A 22,788-nucleotide genomic window follows, 5' to 3' on the forward strand; every position below is an offset into this window, starting at 1 on the left:
TCACTCGACCGGTTTAGCTAATTTCTCTTTTAATTGGAACAATTAAGGGCCAGAGACGTCGTACTACGACAGATACGTGAGATGGATGTTCCTCGCTCTTGGATGGGTTGATGTAACGACAGACGTTGACATTAAACACAATTTCTCACATTCTTTTCACCCTCTTCTTTATTTTTCTATAAACAATAAAACGTGTGCGTTACAACTACATACACCTGCACATTTCCAGAATAACAATTTCAATCTCGAATCTTCGAGGAATATCGAGCAATTACATAGTTACTTTGTTGCCCTCTCCTCTTACACTTAATGTCAAAATTACGAAGCTAACGGAATAACAAACATTAGTCACTCTTCCCTGTTACAGTTATCGTATTTTTTATTCCCAAGTGATAGCAAACGCAAGATTTGTTGCACCAGTATCTTTTATCGATATGCTTTACAAGGAAGTTGAACGAATGACCGAGATTACGGTGTGCTAGTGTGCTCCAACGAGATGAACTTATACCATGGAAGAAGGATCCTGTCGAAACATAGGAGCATTTAGTTAATTCCATTTGTACGTTAACTGGCACGAACAATGTTCGACATTCGTAAATTAAATTATTCGTTATTATACATAAGAGTAATGGGAAGATAGTCGATAAGAAAAATGCGCGTGACTGTTGTGAATATGGTAAAGAAAAATCAGTGCAAAATATTTTTATATACAGAGGTAGTATCGATGTAGCGTAATTATTGTACATAGGTATGAGCTTGAAAGTTTCTTTCGCCGTCCACTGTGCTTCTGACGAAGGAGGAGATACGATATCGTCTGTAATTCGAAATGCGGGCTAGCTATATTTTATCGTCGATAGCGGCGCTTAAGTGCGTTAAAGAATGACTCAGACAACGGATTGATAAGCGAAGTTGGAAAGTATACGCCGAAGCAAGGAAATTATACTACTTATAATACATACGTACATATGTACATATCTACATGTCGTAAATTTCACACTCAATATAACGCTTTTATAACGTGGATCTCGCGAAAAACCATATTCTTCGACAAGTGAGTTTTGTCTTCGAGCATTTAAGACGCGTTTATGCAGGGCTCCTAATACACGTAATACAACGATATAATACAATACGATACAGTAGAAACCCTGTTACATCGACCAATAGGCAAGCTATTCTTCGATTAGCATTTAGTTCGACCGAATACCTGGAATAAGTCGAAATAAGATGAATACAATTTGTCTGTAGGTGACAAAATCGAGGAGACAATATCGTTCAATCCTGCTTCTTTCCAACGAAATTAACAAGATCAAACCTATGGCTGCCAAGTATCTTTGGCAGATGGCAGATTAATATTATGCATTAATATAAACATATGTATATTTTAATACTTAGTGAATAATAGTTCACATAATGATAGATAATATTATACATTATGTTATAACATTTTTACCACTGAAAAGCTTTACGTTACTGTGCTACGTACAAGCATTTATTAATTATTTTATTCCTAAAGAGCCTTATATTTTTGTACTTTTTATTCCATTATATATTTAGTTCGTTCAAGTTACAGATTAATTTTATAACATAACGATTTTGTTATCGTAACTGTATCGACTGATTTTTAACCAATCTGGTTTGGTATCCATAAAACAAGAGCTTTTAATTTATTTTCACGACCAGTGTTAATTTCGTACTTACCCAATTTAATCGATTGTACGTTATCTCTACGATTCCAGATGATCCGTTTCAATTCTTATCGCTGAACAGCGCTAAAATTATACTTGAGAAACGTTATATATTACAAGATAATATATTCAGTTTATTCGGTATTCCGTGACACTGTTAACAATCGAGTAATGCCTTTATTATCTACTCAGATTATACTCCTATTGTTTCTGGTGTTAATGTTTCGTTCAATGTACGAAGCATTATTTCGTGCAAAAAGATTTTGCTTACTGTTGCGAAGCTACTCGATAAATATGAAATGGACGTTGCCTAATTTTTAGAGAGGAAAATTGTTAATTATATATAACGCACGTTAACTATACAAAAGTCGGTTTTCAAAGCAGCACTCACGGGACAATTTTCCTATAAATTACTACAATATAAATCGTTATAATTAAAAAATTAAGCACGTATGAAACATAAAGCATAAATCACTCGAAATGTTATATTGTATGTACAATGTATATACATTGTGATTTTTCAATTATCAAGCTTCTTAAACTTCTTCCACTCGCCGTCACATTTTTCCCCCGGGAAAATTTGACGCGATCCCAGTTATATACACAGAAAGGTAGATAAAATAAATATACAAACGAAACATTAATCGATAATAAACGAAGGAAGTTTAATTTTAAACAACTACTCGTTATGTTTCTAACTTTACCACGCATTATCACTTACTGGGACAAAGCTAAATTCCAAGCAAAGGTCCCTCTGAACGTTTTTTTAAGCTGGTGTTTAAAGCTGGTGTTTTATACTTGTGTCGATTAATAACTCGGCGTATCCCTCGTGATCCTTCAACGTGTGGCGACTAACGTGTCTCGTTTCAGTGGTGTGTGGCAGCTGGAAAAATTTTCACGACCCCATAATTCTGTTACGCTACCCCCTGTGTATTGGTCAGTGGTTTAAAAGGCCCTGATCTAGCCCTGAAGAGAAGAAAGAAAATAAGAATGAAAATAAATCAAGGGGAAAGTAAATCGACGAATAATTGTATGATACAATGATCCGAAGCAATTAAATGTTCTACCAAATTTAGCGAAAACCGTTTAAGCAGAACCATTCCGATGTCGACGTTTTATCATCCGGTCCAGAGCCTAGACTTACATCTCGTTACGATGTCTCGTCTCATAATGCCTCGCTGTTCTCAATTTCGATGGAAACAGCCACGTTGTTGTAAGATTTAGCGTGTAGTTGCAAGATTTTTCGAAACGATATTTATCGTCAGATGCGCAGATTTTTATGCGTTCATACGACGTACGAAGATTCGGAAAATGCGTATAATAAATAAGAAGACGTACAAGACATTCGAGCAAAATTCTCGTTACAGTTTTGAACGGAGGAAACGAATCTTCGCTTAAGTTCTATCTCCTACTATCGAGGAGATAGTTTGCCTATAAATTTTAATTCGCATAAAAATCCGCGGTCCATCTAATACCAATTTCCAGAGAAGAACATCTGCTTGTAGAAGAGAAATTTCGTTTTCGATGTCAACCTATCTCTGGGACAAGCGTAGGTCGCCCGACATTCTTCACACTGTGCACTTATATACAGCAGATTAGTCAATAAGCGCTATTCTACTTAAGATATGGGAATATTTATAATGGGGAATCGTAAAGCAACACGTTAAGGCTGGAAGGCGATGATTTAAGTGAAATTCCTCGTAAGCGCGTCGAAAGACGTTTGAAAACGTGGTTACTTCACCTCGCACACGGTACTGTTCGACACTTCACTTTGCTGCGTCGTGTTGAACTGCACCAGCACCAGTTCGTACGTCACTATGGTTCCTGCTACCTGAAACAAATTTTCAATCATTTTTCGAACGCTATGATCGCCGACAAACACGTGCTGAATATTCGATAATCTTCTCCAGCGATTGTCGGTGTCAGACGTGGCACGAGAATCAAATCCACGCGAAGCGAAACTGATTCGGCGTTATCACACGATTTTCGCGAGTGTTTGGGCATTGTGCAAGAAAATGCCTCGGGTCAGCCTTCTGCGAGATTCGCGGTTTATTTGTAAATTATATGGAATACGATACGCGTTCGTCTATCTCTGATTCTCAGGACACAGCTTGTACGAGGGACAAATATGTTATATAATATTATAAAATGTGTTATATAATATCATTATATTATCAAATCGTTATTTTACGTTATATATTTTGTACGTACTGTTAACACGAGGCTCCTGGTCACCGAGAAGAATTTCATGCCCGTCAAGCAAATGTTATCCGTTGTTACTTGCGCCAGGAATCTCATTACCTGCGAAAACGATAAAATTATTGCACGCACGATATGGAAAGTTAATTAAACGGGCTGATATAATCATTAAACGGTAAATTTAACGATGAATCGTTAATTATTCAGAAAATTAGCAATGCTTTTATTCCGCGTTAGATAGCAACGACTAGCTTCGGCGCGTGAATGTTTTGCTCGTAGCTGCTGTCTCGACTCGTTGATCGGACTTCAAGTACTTGAACAGGTATGGACATACGAGCAATTAGGCACAGAAAGGGTAGAGAGCGACGAGAAGGATATAACAAAGACGCGGAAAGCAAGGGACAGAGGCAACAAAACACAAGCGTTGATCGCAATGTACAAGGTACAAAATGAATTACACAAATGCGTAAGATGTACAGACAGACCGAGGTGCTTGGAGGAAAAGGGAAAAAGAGGAAGCGAAAATGTGCTGGTAGAAGGAAGGCAACGATTTCTGGAGAGAAGAGCGAGAAAAGCTACGCAGCCAGCTGCAGTGGACTGCAGAAATTTCGTACTGCGACAACGAAACGTACAGACTATAGCGACGATCGACGATTTGGCATTGAAATTTTCATTGTAGAAACGGATAGGATGGGAATCTTACTTCCGTCGAGAAACTGCTTCCAGAAACGCTGTATAAGATCGGCGCCGGGAGTAACGACTCGTCGTGAATCATTGCGGCACACAGGGAGACCACTGTCGTTCTCGCCAACAGGAATCCAAAGGAAAAGCCGAAGTAGATTTTCTCGATGATGCCTCGCATCGGACTGCTTTTTAAACGTTCGATATTTAGTTAGGATACACTGTCGCGGCAGAACGCCGTTGCATATCGAGCGTGCGATAATATAAAAGAATGACATTTTGTCGTGCATACGTGAAAGAGAAAAGCAGTTGTATGCAGATGAAATACAGATCGGTAGCGAAAGAGAGGAGAACCATAACGGAGATATGGGAGTCCAGTTGCCTCGTTAGCGTTGCCAAGTGATTGTATTCGCTCCTTGCCTCGGCCCACCACCATTCGGGCATTGCCTTAACAATGAAATGATGCTAAGGACCAACATTCGTTATTAAAAACTGTAATATTTTCTGCGCTACTTAATTCAGTTAACAGTATAATAACGATCAACATTATACACATATATACACGGTATTTCGCGTAGTTTCCTATCGAACGATATTCTGTAATCTGCAAAATAACAGTAATTGCTTAATTACGTGAAATATTTAATCTCTTTCAAATAATAAGGCGCTTAATCCGAGTGAACGCTTAACTTAACGATAAAATACTCGATTATACCGTATAGGAGAATATTCGCAGTCGCTTACCTTGCCCCTTATAGAATTCAGACGACTGTTCAGTTGACGAAACTGATCTGTCAAGGCGATGCTGATAAGAATGAGAAACAGGTCGACGAAATTCCACGAGAACGTACTGAGAATATTGCAGATGTCCACCAATACTCCTTTCCACAAACTGTACTGTATCCTAGAAAATATCTGGCCGACACACACGTTTCTGTTTAGAATCTTTTCGACCGATCGAGTTTCGACGAAAATTTTGGATTATGCGTTTGCGCATCTAACGTAAGCGAGTCGTACGAATAATATGCCATAATAATATGCTATTCGAAAAATTAGCAGAAGGATGAAAGTGGTGATAGAAATATACAGGAACAAAGTAGCGCAGAATATGGGGAATATAAGGAAATAGACACGTGGATACCATAGAGTAGCAAAGGGACGTTGAAAGCTCTTCAGCTTTCGCGGATGGAACTTTTGTGGGAATAAAAAATAATAATAAAACACGGCACCTTGTAAAAAAAAAAAGAAAAAATATCAATTTGTTGGGAAGAAAGTTGATAACAAGAAAAATAGGCGTTACCTGTGGAAACTGCATCTGGAAATACACACCAAGTATATCCTCTTCTGCTTTGTACAGGGCGCACTCTTTAGCTTGGATGTAGCCGTGGATTATCGACAAACCGTGTTCGACTGTAACAGCAAATCGCACAGTCCATCGATTAAAAGAAAGCAGATCGATTATTAGAAAAATCGCAGAGGTAGAACTTCAAAACTTGTTCAGGTGAACAACGATGTTTGGCGGGGCAGAGGCTAAAACCGAATGATACGGTAAATGCTGAGGAAAGGGGAGAATTCATGCGAAGGATTGGGCTAAGTGACGAAGAAATGCAGCAGACGAGGAGCGTACGTAGAGAGGCGGATGAAGTCAACTGTGAAAGAGAGAGACGAGCAAGCGTCAAGGGATGAAAAACGGTACAGCAGAATAAATAAAAGAGAGTGTAACAAACGGTACAAGCTTACCACGTGTTTCGGTGTATCTAAGTAGCGAACAGAGGAAGAACGTGAAACGAAACGACGGTTCTCGTTTTGGGGAAAAAGAAGTAGAGGAAAGGTGGTACATTTTATGCGAGATGAGAGAAGCTTGGAGACTTTGAAGCGCTGGTTTGCAGGATTGCACAAACTGTGACTCCTAGGATCAAGTTAGAGTTACGCAATAAATAGACGAATAAATAAAATAACGATAAGACACTTACCTAATGCAATCATCATCACTACTATGGTCACGATACTGAATTTCGTGGCCAGGGTGATCCTCGAGATTTTTCTATGCCTGTGCGAAAGCTCTTTCTCGAGTTTCTCCCATGTTACCATCAAACAGGGCCACTGGATCGATAACTTTAGGAACAGCAACGAAGCGATCAAATTCGTCCCATTGAATACGAACGTGGCTTGCGTAAATAAACAATAAAATATATCACTTACGTTGTAACGATTAATGCTACAATAATTATGTTACAATGATGTATAAATAACAAATTTAATCCACCCATTGTGTTCGGATCTATCACGCTGTTTACGTACGAACCAGTCGCGTTTTTAAGCCATTGTAATCTTTTTCTATCGATTTTAGCGAAATAATTCCAAATTTTGATATGTAAATATCTTGGAATATTCGAACGAAGTTTTGACTTGAAAGAGTCGAAGGCACACGAGTATTTTTTCACGAACGCAATAGGAGAGTCAACAATGAGACAAAGCAACCCTTTAGCAACGATTTAATTACACCAATTGCAGTGAGATTATTTTTACGTTGTATTTTTAATCTCATCTTTCTTGTGACCTTCTTTTCATCGTTGCTGTGTTTTTTAAAAATAATAAAAAGAAGGTAAAGAATGGACGCATTAGTCATCGTCCTTCGATGTCACATGGCGTTTTTGGTGGAAAGCTTTTCTTAGTTTCCGCATTGATATACATAAGTTGTTGTTCAAAGTTTCAGCCGAGGATATGGCACGTGAAAATGATCCTCCTGTGCTCCTTTTTCCTTCTTCCACTTTCTAAATATACTTTTCGAACACCTGACGTTTCGTAAATCTACTAGATAACAATTGGAAATCCTCGATCCAAAAATCTTATTCGTGTAACAAATTTTTATTGATAGTAATAACTTAAAATTTCTGAATGTCGATACGAGAACTTGACGAAATAGAACACTCGTAAAATAAAGCTTAAACAAAGCGCGTTATACTTCCTCTTAATCGCTGGCGTAATTGCTACAGGGTTGCTTTTACGTAAATGTAAAGTATCTTGAAAAATCTTACTCATTTTCGTGGAATTTACTCCGGTCGCAACTATTCTCAAAATGTTGAATATCGTCATTACCGACGAGCCAAAAATTGACATCGCGCAGTATACGAATTTCGGACTGCGCCAGGTGAACCTAGACGTAAGGAGAATCGCGTTAATAGTCGTAGTTAACGTCTCGGCCATTTGTACTTTTCGAGTAACATTACGTATCGAGATTAACGCCAAATATTTGAAATAATCTTCTAAGTAAAAGTGATTTCAATTCTCTTGAAACTATCCGAAAGCTGTCAGCCCATCCGTTTATTTCAGGTTTCGTTTCAACCCTATTGCGCGGGATTATCGATTTCAACAGATTGCTTGGAATATATACAATTCCCTATAATGTAGCAACCGAGAGCTCGATGTAAGAATATATAACTATAGCGTAGGAGACCGGGGGATAAGAATGCAACAACATTCCCTGTAACAGGCTATGGGACTAAAATACGAATAAATCGTTTGGTGTCGGTGAAATCTGCCTGGATGATGCGAAAAGGGGTCCGATTGTCGTCTATCCGGCGGCTATCTCCTAAGTTAGAGGCGTAATGGGCGCAACGGACACACGTGGAGTTTCTAACGAGAAATTACCTGAGATACGATGCATCGGAGTTGTTAATACCGGACACTGGGAACAAGGAGAAGCATTGCGCCAACATGATGATCGGCCTCATAGACGCGTGTAAGCTGTCGGTCTTTGGGTTGAAGGCGCTGACGGAAGCTGCTACCGGCTCCAACACTGAACATTTATTTTGCAAGTTCAATTTCGAGATTCGTTGGACCCGCGCTCGATCATAGGCTTTTTGTTATATGAGCAATCCTTAAAACTTACTTCCGATAGTGTCTATCTCCGGCTTCAGATTGTCGAATTTGCCAAACTGCGAGCTACTCTTGGGCGACCTGAAAATTTCGTTACTCGCGTTAGTAAGAAATACAGCGTCGACTATACGCGCTGATTCCAACAATCATGCTTGGTCGTATCTCTGTATCGAACTTAATTGAAAAACATCATAGATGAACAATCCGTGGAATGAAATTGATGCAATATATCATAGACTACATATCTATTATATATCTAGATATATAGATTATCATAGATTATATATCTAGTCGCATATACTTTTGTAAAATTATTACTTTCTTACTTCTATCCGCAACCCACTTGTTATCTAAGTTTGTAACGGACCAAGGTCTAACACGATGATAACGATAGTATGAAAAATAGGTAGTTCCGATATATTAAATCGTTAATTTCACATTCACTCGAGTCGATCGAACGGCACTTGACACAACGGAGAAACACGGATATCCCGTCCACGTAAACAAGCGACTTATTAAAAAGGCGAAATTAATCGAAGCGTGATAGATTCACGTGCAATGTTCGACCGTGTTGGCGATCACGACAAAAATGATAAAAACCTGCTGCGCGAGGCGTCGCAATCGACGATGTGCACGCCGAAGGATCGCATGGTGAACAGAAGATAAACTCGTTATTTCCCAGCTTTATCATACGTCAAAGGATAGGCGGAGGGTGTTTTATAGACAGTTCTAGGAAACTCAATAAACGTCCGGTTGAACAACCATTGGAAAGTTTGTTCGTCTCAATGGGGCTAACGCGAGTGTTGGCAATTGTAAAAATCCCTGACAAAGGAGCGATTTATTCCCCTTTCTTGCTCGTCCTGGTGTAGGAAAGCAGGATTCGTATGGTCGAAACCTTTTTTAATATTCGTTTCACATCCCTCTTGACATTCTTTCGCTCGATATTCTCGCGATATCGTCGGAACGACTGGCGCAATTTTCGCGAATAATCGTTTTTCTGAATTAATAATCCTTGCCAATATGCAAAATGCGATATGGATGCAACACGATCGTAAAGTTCGCGTCTCGATAGTGAACGGGGTAAAAGGACTCTGGGTTTGCAGAGTTTTGAGAACGTCCGAAAGTTAGCTACAAGAATACGTAACGAAAAATGGAGGAAAAATTGGCGCTTTTCAACGCCATTTGTTCGCTTTCGCAACGTTAAAATTTATTGTACAAGACACGTTTATATCGTTGTAGCGCACTTAACGACGTGAGAGGGACTCCAAAGCAAAGTTAAAAATATGCCTTGGTAGGAAAATAGGATGTTGGTAGAAAAGTTAAAGGAACGAAGCCTCTGTAATAGTAACTTGCAGCTATTTCCCGGAAACGATAGATCAAACGATTCTAGAAATCTATAATAGGTCGAAGCTTTTTTAGAAAATAAGAAAGGCGGAAAAAACTGCGAAAGAATTAGACGAAAACGTACGAGTTGAAAATTCTTTGACAATGTACGTTTCTTAATATTATAATTAGATACGTGAAATTATTTATATTTCGTATAAATAATTACGTACAATATTATACTATTGACATCATTGTTACAATTATAGTATAATATACAAATTTTTAATAGAATATTACTTCATAATCTAAAGCGTTTTAACTTCCATATTTAATAACGTTTAAAAATTACAACAAATTAACAACGAATTAAAGACAACAAATAAGATCGTACTAGTCGATGTTTAAATAAATACACAAAGTTGCAAATACTTACCTAACATTGATCAATAACGCGTTCTGATATTTCACAGGTGGCAAATTCAGCGGCCGCATCTCGTTTTCTTTTTTCCCTGTATTATCGTAATTCGACATGTTATTCATAGCATTTCGTCAAAAAACATACATCTCACACGATACGTATGCCACCGATCCGCACTAACTGCAATTCCAACGTGTACGATATCAGCGTGCCGTTGTAAATACAATTGCGGACACTTTACCACCACCAAACATATTCATATACGTGAAACAAAAGTGTAGTTGATTAAAAAGCGCAGCCAAATACCAGCAAACACCGTACGGTAAGCGAAACACGTGAAATACACGCACGTTACGTACAATATGACACGACAGAGTTGTAAGAGCCGACTAATTGGGTTACGATCGTTGCAACTGAGCTACGTGTAATCGAGAAATTGTGGAAAAATTGAAAGGGGAGGATTACAAATGCGGGGTATCACACGACAAATGTTACTCCCTTGGTTGTGTGGAACGTGTCAGGAAATGAACTGAAAGATATACGAGCCGCTGGCACGAACTATATATCTCATAGTTTATACATATAGATGGTGTATTAAACAGTGACAGAGAAATAACAGATATGCACTACTGGCTGTGTAGGTCTATGTATGGGCGGACATTTGACACACTCGTCGTAAATAGTGCTCGATGCTCGCTTATCCTACCCAGTTGCGGGTACTCAACTTTCCGACTTTCCCCGCTCACCAACTTCCTTCGCGTTTCGTTCAAATTACACGAATTCCACGATTACAGAAACTACAAATTACAGAAATCGCATCTTCGGCTTGGCCGATGTTCGCCACCGTTCTTCGGTTTCCAGACGAAATCGCCACACTCCGCCGCGCTAATTGGCATTATCATCCGCTTCTGCGCAGCAATTACATCCCCGTTTTGGCTGATGTTGCTCGCTGCTCCTCAGTTTCCTCAACTTTCCGATTCTCTTCGAATCTCGCCGTCCTGTTTCCTAATTTAACGAGAATCCCTCTTTGAACAGAAATTTTACATCTTCGCTTTGGCTCGTTCCTTTTCGACTTTCAAACAGAATTCCAACGCTGTCGCGCTAATTCGCCTATCGTCTGCCCCCTGACTTCCTCGAAGACTCGATATTCGATCGACTATCGGGTGAGCAAAAGGAAGAACCATAGACTTTTGTTACCTTTGCATTTAATAGACGCAAATTCCTTGCTCGGTTCTTTTTATTGCGTTAGACGTTGCACCGATAACGTTAATTGGCAGTTCAGTGTTTTTGAGCAAAATTATCGATTCATCGTGTTTCTCATCGTCGATCGTTATTTCATCGTTTCACGCGTGATCTGTTCGATATGAAATCCCTCTATTGGAAAGTTAATATCGTAGATAAGGAAGGATGATGACCGACAAAAATTCGAGCGTGTGAATCTGTCTTTGATAAAACAAGGAAACCCTTTTTATGAAAAGATAGTGGTAGATTTTATATTTTAATATGGAACGCAGCGTACAAAGCAAACTTAATAAAATTCGACAGTTGTACACGGTTCCCTTGTGCAGTATAGAAGTCGCGAAACTTTGCAATACGATTCTATTCCGTCGTGAAGCTCGAGATCGATCGATTTTACTGCTTTTTTCGCTGTAAAACTCCTTACGTAAATGAAATTTAGTGAAATTTCATTTATTCGTACACATGCGCGAAAAGTTTGTTCGTTAAACGTAGGTTCTATTAGATTTCGTAATTCTATTTTGCTGTTTTATAAAATTAATATATATATATTTGGATGCAACGCTTTTTTCTTTAGGTAGCGTTTATCGACAAAAAGGCAATTTTCATTTAATGTTACTTTCATAGTCGCTGGCACGATTACACATTAATAGCTCGATTCTGAAAAGAAACGTCGAGCGACGTTTTCCTCGTTTCTTGTTTCCGTGCTGTCCATTTGAATCTTTAATAATTTGTTGCTGTATTCGTCGGTATAGCGATGCATCAATCATATGTTTGCTGTCCCATCGTTTCGAAGGAAGCGTGAGAGAGTCGTGCCGTTTAACACGTTCGCTCCTGATCGTTGATCACCCTTCCATCATCTACGATACTGTACACATATGCTAATAAATAATTTTCATAGGAAAGCTATTTTCACGCTACAGGTATTTATGTAAAACTTTGTGTCTCTGAGTTATTACGAGAGCTTTCTTAACGCTTTATGCTTGAGATGCGTTCCAATGTTCCTCTCAATCGACTCGGCGATGAAGAAATATTTCGTTCCAATTTGTATGGAAACATTTTGCCAGATCAGACGACGAATCGACGACCCAAGCACCGTTAATGAAACCTGTCTGGACTTACAGACAGGTCAAATAGCAAAGATGAAAGCGATGCAAAGAATTGCAAAAATCCTACGAATGGCAGTGGATGCACCACGATATCTCAGAGATGAGGCTTAAAAATGCCGATCGATCTCGAAGAATCGTCCTAATGAAAATTGGCAGTAGCGCGAAAGCAAATAAAAAATGATACGAAAAATTTGCCAATTGGCAAGCAAAGAGGCGAACAAGCGTAGAACTGCAGGCGGAACGCTGAGAACACTCACCAACAGTTGGCACGCGGTGGGAAGATCCTTCGATAGACGAGACCGAATCGTTTTCAACAGGATCCAGATTGGCCACGCGAAACTTACTCGCGGAACCTCCATCCGGTGGCAATCGACGCGTGTCGATCCTTCGCGAAGGAACCTGGCGAAACCGGGACAAACTCGCCAGAACGCCATAAGAGCGCTTTGGTAATACGAAGAATATTGAGAAGCCTTTTCCGAGAGGCTCAAATTTATCCAAAGCGATAAACTTTTCTACGATCGCATTTAACAGTCGCTAATCAGCACGGTACACGTAGCTAATGACGCGCAGACGCTGCTGCGAAGAAACTTCAATACGACGAACGTGGAATAAGGCAATTTTGTAACGAGAACACGCCGAAATACCGACTATCCATTTACCTCTTTTCACCTGTTCGACTTTCCTTTTATACCAACGTCGGTTAAGAAATTATAATATTTCATGCTTTTTAAACGAGGAGCAAACGTGAGCTCCAAGTTACGTTAAATACAGGGCGCGGCTAAATTTAGTTTCGCGTTCGCTCCAACACACGAAAGATAGCGAGGTTCCATTAAAAGAGGAAAATAAAACATTAATTATCTTGATAATAGCGGGCATCAATTAAGTCGCGAGACGCGACCAACGTTGATTGTATTAATCTTCCCAAGCTATCTAAATCATAAAACATATTTTACATGCTCTTTTACATATCCTTGAATCTAACGCGAATATTCATACTTTCGCCTTCTGATGAATCGTTCTTCGTTTAATCGAACGTAAACCTTTCACATTGACGTAAAAACAGCAGGCTTGACGGAGATCCAGAAGTCGCTTCGTGACAACACGATATTTATTCGAAGATGATCTATATCAGGAATACGTGCATACGTGTACACTATAAAAGAAATACAATATTTCCGTGCTACGTTACATGCTGAATTACATTACATGCCGCTTACGAAAGCACGAATTACGTTTTACCCCTGTGTACTTTATAAACAGTCTCGACTGGACTGGTGGTCGGACGTACGAGCTTTCACGCGCGTTTAGTTGACTGAAAGTCAGTGTGCAGCCAATGCAATGTAAACGCCAAAGTCAGCAAAATGAAGGAACATCTTAAAGAAGTGCGAAGTGATGCTCGAACGTATCGAAGCTTTTGGAACCAATATTTCTCGTTTAATTTAACACACGTGTCTCTACATGGAAGTTCGCGTGCTACAGCAGACCAGTGGAATGAATCGATCCCTTTGTCGTTAATCGGAAAGGAAAACAAGAAATTGGGAGGACACGTGCTTATTAAGTGGTGCGTCGTTGATATTAATACCTATACAAGTTTAGATTATCCACGGAATCATCGCCTACCATATTAATTATGCATATGGTGATAATTCTTGGTAATTACGCGGTGCAGGAAATTTCGATGGCCTTGAAATATATCGGCAAGGTCGACATTTGGAATATTTTTCTTCCACGCGTAGGATCGCCGCTTAGTCTTAGTTTCCAAAATACTGGCAAAATGCTGCGATTAAATTTGGCTTGCGATTACGCTTCATTCTGCAATCGGCAGCCGGGTTTTTCTATGATCCGACATAAACCGAAAGTAAATACCAGCGAATAATGGTAAATATCGCGCGAAGAGAGAAGATACACGACGAAATAAAAACAAATCAAAGTCATCTGTAGTTTCGTACGAGCTCTAACGATGTTTATTCATCGCGACGTAGAGACTCGATGCTTCGGTTTCTCTTTCGTGCCAGTAGTATTCCGTATACGTAGGCGAACAAACGACGAGCTGACAGGCTGTGTAAATAGAATTTTTTCCATTGTCACGCCGCTTGCATTTGCTTGGAATGAAAAGGGGCGCGTATGTGGACCTTGTCTCGTAATTCCGACCCACTTTAATATCATTCTTCCTCGTAGCCTTGGGTACCAATAAACGCACCGCACACCATGTATCGCGTCCCCTGGAAGATCGCAACTTCGAAATTTCTTCTTTGACTGTAGGCATACTGAACGAACACGAACGACGTTAGTTAATAAGAAAGTTAGGAGCTGGAAATAATATCACTGTTACGACTTTTCGATAACATCATTTTCGCAGGAAACCTTAAAGCAATAGAAGCAATGGCCGAAGCGCTACTTCTGCAAATTGTGATTACATTTTCCTCGAATGTTTATCTGCCATGAAAATCCACGTTTCACGTTTCACGTGTGTGTATGTATAATATGTAAATCATAGGAGATTATCACCGAGCCCCTAGTGTCAGCAAATTACATTTCATTTCCAGGATACAATTAGCAGTCATATTCCGATCAAATATTCATGTTGCGTGAACAGTCGCCAGACGACGATCGCTTGAACGATGGTTCTCTGGTGGTGGAACGGTTTCACAGGGTATAACAGAAGATCGCCAGCCGATTGTACAGCTAAAACAAACAATGAAAAATGTTCGTGTAAACATGTGCTCTATCCGTATTTGTCTATGAGATTTAGCGAATGTTAAACTTGTTAAAAACGTGGAGACGCCAGGGTTGAAACTAGAGCGAGCTTTTCAACCAACTCGGCAAACGCCAGAAATCATTCCCCTGTCGACGAGCGAACGAATGATTCGTCGTCTTCGGTTCGTTCATTCGTTAAGCAACAGGTAGAGCGAAGAAGATTCTCTGGAATCAACAGGAGGACTATGGTGCATGAATTCTGGCAGTAAGACGTTTGACGAAGGCAGACAGAACATTTTCCGGTGTGTTTCAGGCCGCGAAGTATGTTCCACGTGTTTTGTTACATCCTGTACATGCACTCGGGTTTGTTTGCTACGATTATATTTGTCGAATAATTGTAGCTGTTTTCAAAGTGAAGAGATGGTTATCATAGAAGAGCAATTGGAGAAAAAAAAGCAAAAGTGGGATGAAACAAGGTGTCGGCCAAATCACACATACGAATTATATTTATGTTCTGTTCCCATATACGAGTGGCATACATTGTTACAGTCGTGTTTATTCGCTAGACACAGTAGTTTTAAATAATGAACTTAATCGCGAAGGCCGTTATTGTACATGCTTGTACACGTTTCGACAAGATTTTTCATCGATCGACATTTATTATTTATTAATAATAGTCCGGTCGTATCATAGACCGTTATCTGTGCTCGTGTTCTTATCGCTAAAGGCCCCTGTACACGTTGAGCCACGTTGCGGCGCATGCATCGACACTTAGGTCTCGTGATTACACGTTACGATGCATGTAGTTTGATATCGGCGAATCACCATCAAACGGCAACTTTTATCGACGCTTCCCGTCTTGGTTGGCGAGCAAAGTCCCGTAGACACGCGGCTTTCAACGTGTAGAGGGCACCATCGATACCAAACATAATTTTTACATTGCATAAATAGGAGACTCTCGTCCAGTGAATACACGCTTATCCGAACAAACCGCAATTAGTTCCTTTTCCGTCATTAACTAACGCTATCCTAAGTTTCAAGCCCATCAATTATTATCAAAATTTCCTTGAAAATTTCACGATGTTAACTAGTACGACGATCAATTTGTCCTCTTGACATCTCGCAGATAATGCGGTGTACATTCGCAGGGCTTCGCAAAAATGTTCAGAGATTTTCCAAGCACCTAAAAAAATAAAACGGAGCTGATAATTGAGTCTATTACTGATATCCGAAGATATCCAAACATTCGCGTAAAAATCGTTCGCTGGTATCTTCGTCGGATTAACCTCGAAGAACGTATCTCGTGAAGATTTCTATGCGCGTTGAAACATGTTGCGGTGCATCGGCATCGGAAGCAACTTATACCGGTGCAACAATCGCAATCCCGTGTTAGTCGGTAAGGTAGATCGTATTTGGAATGGAAATTTCAACGCATAGAGGGCAGCATCGACGTTGAATGTAATTTACGGTGCACCCTCGTCGTTGCATTTCGTTCGTCGATCGTTGGGCGAAGTTGATGCGATCGAAAAGCAGAATCACCCGATTGATCATCTCCTTGCCCATTTTCTGCTTTTCTTAAATTTTCTATTTTCTACAATCGACATACCTCCTATCGGAATATGATCAAACATTTTCAGACGCGTGTTTCAACGTTGGTACATTGAGAGGAGTCGGTAATGCGGATTTTACGCGGACTCTAAGCATCGCAACGCGTTTCAACGTCTACAGCGACTTTAAGAAGATACATTTCGAATAATTATTGGATTAAATTACGTATAAATTACGTAAATTCAACTTTCCTCCCACCGGTACAATTAAAGTGTAAAACATTATTACAAGCGTCAAGTTGGAATTAATTTTCTATTACTTACACGTTATATTTATCTCTTAGATTAATTACCAGTTACATACACGAATACTGTCAGGAGCTCGATGCTGTTCACTTGTGTGCCTCGCCTTATTTAGTAACAATATACATACATACATAAATTTATCGTATTTAAATTGTAGCAAAAATTCGATATACGTGAAACAATATCGTTACTCATGGCGTTAAAATTTTACGTCTTACGCGATAAAATAGCATAACGCTAAAAAACAGCTTCTTTACAGGAGATCGTTCGTCAGTCGTTTCTTGTTACGTGCTAAACATTCTGCCGCGTATACGGTGCTGGGCAAAATTTCATTTTCCTATTAAATAACAAATAAGAAATTGAAATAACGTTTTAATTGCGAATAAGAACGAAATTTCTTATTTAAATAAGATACTTCTTATTTAAATAATTCAATAATGCCCAACACTGCACGCAGTACATACATATATTTACAATTCGGTAATTCAAAGACACATTATTCTCAGTATCATCTGTACAAGCCCTTATATCGACATAGCTAAGAATTATGTATTTTGTACACAATTAACTTACTGTACATTGTTTTCGACAGAAATTTCAATAGTATTAAACGATTGAAGTTTTTCCATAATTACTATTCGTTATTAATTTAATTATCGATTATTCGCAACTAAGAAAAGCGAAGTTTAAGCATTAAAATAAATAATTTGCATCGGAGTTGTGCGAAATTACAATTGAATTGCTTCGAGAATTATAATTGCAAAATAATTCAATTACACTCGTGATCGAAGTAATTTGTGATTACAAATCGAACTAAATGAAAAGGTTTCCGTTACGTAATTACTATACATTAAGTAATTAAATTACAGTGTAATTTAATTAGGACAACTGCAATTATACACTGTTCTCCACAATATTAACAGCGCGGAGGATTATCCTTGAATCCTGGAAATATTCTCAGAAGAAAAGACCTATTTTTAGTTTTCTATCTTGACCAGCAGTATATGTCTTAGATCCGTTAATGACTTTATCGATATTTTCACAAATTAGATGCAATGGAACATCTTGTATTTATGCAAGTCTGTTGATGATCTTGTTTCACATTAGCAGTTTTGTGGTACGAGATTAAACAGCATTGCTGTAAACGAATATTAATATAACGTAAATTGTTTTCAATTGAAAATCCTAAGAAAACGATTTCAGACGGAGGTAATTCTGTTTGTATCGCTATAGTATTTCATGGATATATTCAAAGCACATTTAGAGTTAATTACGGTGCAAGACAATTTCGTTGCCACAATTAAATTACTAAGCGTTATAAATAATCTTTAGGCATGTAACAAATCACACGCATTTGTAGAAATATGAGAATTTCAGAAAATACATAACATGATTTCTGATGATAAATAAAAATACATCTCTGCGCGTGTGTTTGTCAATAGGCCAATGTTTGTATAACGAATATTTGTACAAAACTGCGTATCTTGTATCGAACTTTCAATTCCTAAATGTATAATATGATATTTACGCGTACCACGATGCAAAAAAAGCAAAGGAAACAGACCGAGAATTTGTAAGATATCTCCAGTGTTAACAGAACCTGACAAATTTATACAAAGGATCATACTCGTTTCTCTGAACCATATTCGCAATTCACAAGGTGCCCATGGGGGCGTACACACGTACAAACACGCTGACCTATCGGTATACAACATTCACGACGTCACGACACGAAAGATTTATTCCGTGAGACAGACAGCAAGTGTTTCCCATCGTGCGATTCTCCAACTATACGCACACGTACACGACGTGCTCTGGTAGAAAGAGATTAAGGTGCGACGAGATCTATCTCGACATTTTCATGTTCTTCTTTATAGGACAGAACTACACGCGCAACGAGACAACCTCGATTTTCTAGAACAATTATTGACTTCGCAATTCACAATTAGTCATTAATCGAGAACGAAAGAGCGGACGATTACTTAATGTCGGACTGCGGATTTTTGTGCATTTATTTTGACGCGTATATCCAAAAGTATGTTAAGTATCCAAAGCAAGATATTTACTCTAATGTTCAGTAGAGACGAAACAAAGGCTCGTTTCTTTAGCTCCATTCATAAAGATGTAAAAATGCAGGAAAGTTCGCAGTCTATTACATTAATACAAGTTAAGAAACATCTTTAGGAAATGAGAAAACCGACCGTTTTCCTCGACAGGAGGAAGAGGCGTCTTCGTTCGCTCTTCTCCTCCCGGAAAGCCGTAAAACAGCTGAAGACAGACTTTATCCTACTTTGTCGCAAGTACAGCGTGAAAAGATCGCAACACGATTTATGAGGTACAGCGAACATGTCACAAAAAGAAGATCCTGGCAAAGCGCGTACTCGTTTGTCCCACTGACTATTCTCACAGTGGTCGCTCTAAGAACCTCGGAGAGTGCAACTTGAGAACGCACTTGCAATAAAAAAAAAAAAAAAATATTCGTTCATCCGCCACTGTAAAGCGTGTAATTCTAAACGCGTTTGGAAAAACCATTTTCTCGCGGTGCTCTCTTTTTTCCAGAGCGCGTCGCCTACTTTTATTAACGACGCGTCGCAAGAGCTGCTGAATTGTCTGCGACGTTGTTGCTTCAATAATATCAAACTTGCTAACTAATCGTGGCTATTTCAATGCATATTGTGAATATGTCTCTGTTCGTTACTAACAACACGAGCTGCGACGCTCGTTTCCAATAGCGTGCTCTGCACACTCGCGTTAAATCACATGCCTACAGTAGCGCACGTGTGCAGCTGGCTTTCAAGGAGCAACCACACCGGCGTATTCGCCAACGTAACGACAAGATAAACGATGCGTGAAGTTCGAGGCCGAGCGTGACATCGAGTGACGGCCCGATGCTGCGTGTTTCAGCAACTCCTTTCTCGTGCAACTTCAAACAACCAGTTCTTTTGTTGCTGCTGCGTTTCCCGTCAATGGCACGTCCCGTCGATGTTGCGACCGAGGTATTCATAGAACGAAACCAGGAGCCGTGTCAACCCTGTTGTTTCGAGGTGCCTGGCGAATTCGGATCTTGTCCACCACTGCTCGATTGACCTGCAACTAATTCGTGACAGTCAGACGATTAGTCTCTTAACCGGCTAAGACGAAATATATATCTCGTCGTGTCAAGTACGTCCTGTTGAGTACGACGACACAGGGACAACGTTAGCACGTGATACGCGATGTCAACGAACGATCCAAATTGTTGGGCGACGCTCAAGATTTACGAAGATCTCCGTAGAAACCTACGAAATGAAACTAACTAGTTGAGAAAGAGACTGCACAATCGTGGAAACGCTGTAGCAAACGATCTATACAGCCGATCTGTCTTGAGGAGATTGGACACAGGAAACACGTCGAATTATTAATCGTATTATTAATTACACGATTGATTGAGAACGATGTAAGAAACGGTACAGAAATATCTATGTGTTACCAGACCAAAATTAGAATTGCCGAGTGTCTCCGAGACAAATTGCAATTTTCGGAAAGAAAGATTCATAAAGGAAATGAAGTTTAATTTCTAGTCATTTTATGACGTGGAACACATTTTGCTAGTTACAGTTAGAATTACAGAACTATCCATAGCCATTACGTAACTAATTAGAATTACATAGGATTATGAATTCCATTTATTCCATAAATAAAATTAGAGGTTCGATGAGGAACGATGCTGGTTAAAAATAGAGCATGTTCACGTTCCACCGTAGTGAAACAAGAAATATCGTCATTCTTCTTACGTCCATTATTTCTGATTAAAGTGTAACTTTACATTATGTCAAGAGTAATAAAGGCTCATGCATAGTAAGCGAGCGAAGGCCAGAGCATCTGAATATTAAGAAAATGGCAGAATCGGCCTTGATTCAACGATAATACAAGCGAGTACCGGCGTATTACGGTACTCGTTTCGAACAAAGATCCATAAAACGAATAAGAACTAAAACAATATAAAAAGATTATATACTTTCTCCAAGTGTCGCGTTGTTATCGAGAAATAAATTCGAACAGCCCTTTTTCCGATATACGCTTTATGACACGGCTGTGGCGTTTAGTTTGGAGTCCCTGGGCGATTGCACAGATTGAACAGACACTTTGCACGTAGAAAGGTCGCATCGGTTCTTGCCACATACAGCCGTGTCATAAATTAAGGATTCCGAAGGGTCTCGACTGGCCTCGAGCACTGGCGTCAAGCGCTGGCGTCAAGTACCGGCGTCTCAATTCTTCAGACTTCAGACAAGGAATTTTCTCACGGTCACCGGAGAGGCCACTTTCGATGATTCCTCGAATCACCTCGCATCCGCTCTAGAAAAGGCAAATTTCTACGAGAGAGACGCGAAATGTCTGAGATGTACCGATTGGGTCTTGTTTTTTTAGAGAAGCGGGGCTTGAAGACCTTTGATCAAAAGGATGACTCCTGGAGGAGGTGGCTGAGGCAAGGAAGACAATTTTAGAGTTACAAGTTTAGAGAGTGCTAATTTTCAAACGACCAGATTTTTGGGTCCCTCTGGACGTAGCTTCTTACGTCCGTAATAAATTAAAAGTAGGAACGATAAGAATGATAAAACGAAAGAAAGGAACGATATTAAATGCGGTGTCTGCGAGCGTTCGGATGCTTCCATAAGCTTACGTTTAAGTATATTTGTCGTATGGCTAACCTGTCTCCATGGAAAGCTCTTCGAATCGATCCGGCAGATCCAACATCGCAGGTTCAGCGTGGCGGCCCAAAATCTCCGTCAGGGCATTCCTCCTTCCGGCTCTCCCAGTCGAAAGGAACTCTTTCGCCCTGTCGTCGCCCTCGTAGGAGCCTGGGCTGCGCGCACCACGCATGTAAGTTCCCGAACCATTTCCTGTTGCCCCAGGATCCTTCGTGTCGGGTACATTGCCGATCTCCGCGGGACTGATTGATCCCGATCGTCCCGGCGTTAGCATCTTTTTCAACGCTGCAGCAGACAGATCGAATTAGTTTAATCTATTCTTCCGGACACTTTGATAACGTTGCAAGACAAACCCGCCCAAATAACTAACTGCAACGCGTACGATTTAATTGAGATTCGTTTCCTATTTCGCGCACAATGTTATTAGTATCGTGTGTATAGAATTTTAGTACTGTTATTTGTATACGATTTTATTATCGTTATCTGTGTACAATGTTATTGTTGTTATTTGCATGCAATGTTATTATTTGCTACCTGTGCACAATGTTATTGTTGTTGCATGTACACAATCCTATTATTGTTGTGTGTACAATGTTATTATTTTGCTATGTGTACACAATGTTATCATTCTTATTTGTATATAATCTGGTTACTATTACCTGCACACAATGTTATTATTTTGCTATGTGTACAAAGACCCATTATTGTAATGTGTACACATTACTATTATTGATGTGTATACAATGTTATTATCCTGCTACGTGTACGCAAAGTTATCATTGTTATTTGTAAATAATCTGGTTACTATTATCTGCATACGATGTTATTACTTTGCTATGTGTACGCAATCCTATTATTGTTATGTGTACACACCGCTATTATTGTTGCGTATACAATATTATTATTTCGCTATGTGTACACAATGTTATCATTGTTATTTGTATAAAATCTTATTATTATTATTTTCATACAATGTTGTCATTCTTGTTTGTATACAATCCCGCTACTATTATTTAC

At 39.4% G+C, this 22,788-nt stretch overlaps 2 protein-coding genes and 2 long non-coding RNA genes across 7 annotated transcripts; 1 reads left to right on the plus strand and 3 right to left on the minus strand.

The window, feature by feature from the left end:
- Nucleotides 1-67: 67 nt before the first annotated feature.
- On the minus strand, nt 68-10,456 carry LOC100749966 (gustatory receptor for sugar taste 64f-like). 3 transcript variants are annotated; one of them, XM_033323126.1, is made up of 12 exons: nt 10,204-10,456; nt 8,458-8,525; nt 8,217-8,364; nt 7,604-7,722; nt 6,539-6,733; nt 5,866-5,975; nt 5,310-5,480; nt 4,858-5,012; nt 4,588-4,750; nt 3,897-3,986; nt 3,427-3,516; nt 68-523 (listed from the first exon to the last, which is right to left on the minus strand). In XM_033323126.1, exons 1-12 carry the CDS (start codon nt 10,308-10,310, stop codon nt 503-505), a joined length of 1,437 nt encoding a protein of 478 aa, XP_033179017.1. In that variant the 5' UTR covers nt 10,311-10,456; the 3' UTR covers nt 68-502. The 3 variants fall into 3 exon arrangements, with proteins under 3 accessions (XP_033179017.1, XP_033179016.1, XP_024226288.1); XM_033323125.1 differs by having other exon boundaries at nt 4,588-4,753; XM_024370520.2 differs by having other exon boundaries at nt 503-523; nt 4,858-5,030; nt 10,204-10,310.
- A 4,531-nt stretch (nt 10,457-14,987) lies between these two features.
- Nucleotides 14,988-16,439, plus strand: LOC105681332. Its single transcript, XR_001102592.3, has 3 exons — nt 14,988-15,002; nt 15,080-15,495; nt 15,544-16,439. It is a non-coding gene; the product is annotated as an uncharacterized LOC105681332 (long non-coding RNA).
- On the minus strand, nt 15,719-16,775 carry LOC112213585. The gene is made up of 2 exons (XR_002947477.2): nt 16,475-16,775; nt 15,719-16,413 (listed from the first exon to the last, which is right to left on the minus strand). It is a non-coding gene; the product is annotated as an uncharacterized LOC112213585 (long non-coding RNA).
- A 310-nt stretch (nt 16,776-17,085) lies between these two features.
- Nucleotides 17,086-22,482, minus strand: LOC100750086. 2 transcript variants are annotated; one of them, XM_033323128.1, is made up of 2 exons: nt 21,772-22,312; nt 17,086-20,176 (listed from the first exon to the last, which is right to left on the minus strand). In XM_033323128.1, the coding sequence occupies exons 1-2, from the start codon at nt 22,043-22,045 to the stop codon at nt 20,109-20,111; spliced, it is 342 nt and encodes a 113-aa protein (XP_033179019.1). In that variant the 5' UTR covers nt 22,046-22,312; the 3' UTR covers nt 17,086-20,108. The 2 variants fall into 2 exon arrangements, with proteins under 2 accessions (XP_033179019.1, XP_033179018.1); XM_033323127.1 differs by lacking the exon at nt 17,086-20,176 and adding an exon at nt 21,144-21,543 and having other exon boundaries at nt 21,772-22,482.
- Nucleotides 22,483-22,788: the final 306 nt, after the last annotated feature.

This window comes from Bombus impatiens, unplaced genomic scaffold, assembly GCF_000188095.3.
Source record: "Bombus impatiens unplaced genomic scaffold, BIMP_2.2 scf_0814, whole genome shotgun sequence".
NCBI classification, from domain to species: domain Eukaryota; kingdom Metazoa; phylum Arthropoda; class Insecta; order Hymenoptera; family Apidae; genus Bombus; species Bombus impatiens.

Coding starts and splice junctions, on each gene's coding strand:
- LOC100749966 (XM_024370520.2), bottom strand. CDS start 10,310: ATGAATAACATGTCGAATTACGATAATACAGGGAAAAAAGAAAACGAG. Junction 8,365..8,457: donor GGAGATAGACACTATCGGAA/GTAAGTTTTAAG, acceptor ATAAATGTTCAG/TGTTGGAGCCGGTAGCAGCT. Junction 524..3,426: donor CGAACAGTACCGTGTGCGAG/GTGAAGTAACCA, acceptor ATGTTTCGACAG/GATCCTTCTTCCATGGTATA.
- LOC100750086 (XM_033323127.1), bottom strand. CDS start 22,045: ATGCTAACGCCGGGACGATCGGGATCAATCAGTCCCGCGGAGATCGGC. Junction 21,544..21,771: donor AGAGCTTTCCATGGAGACAG/GTTAGCCATACG, acceptor TCCTTGCCTCAG/CCACCTCCTCCAGGAGTCAT.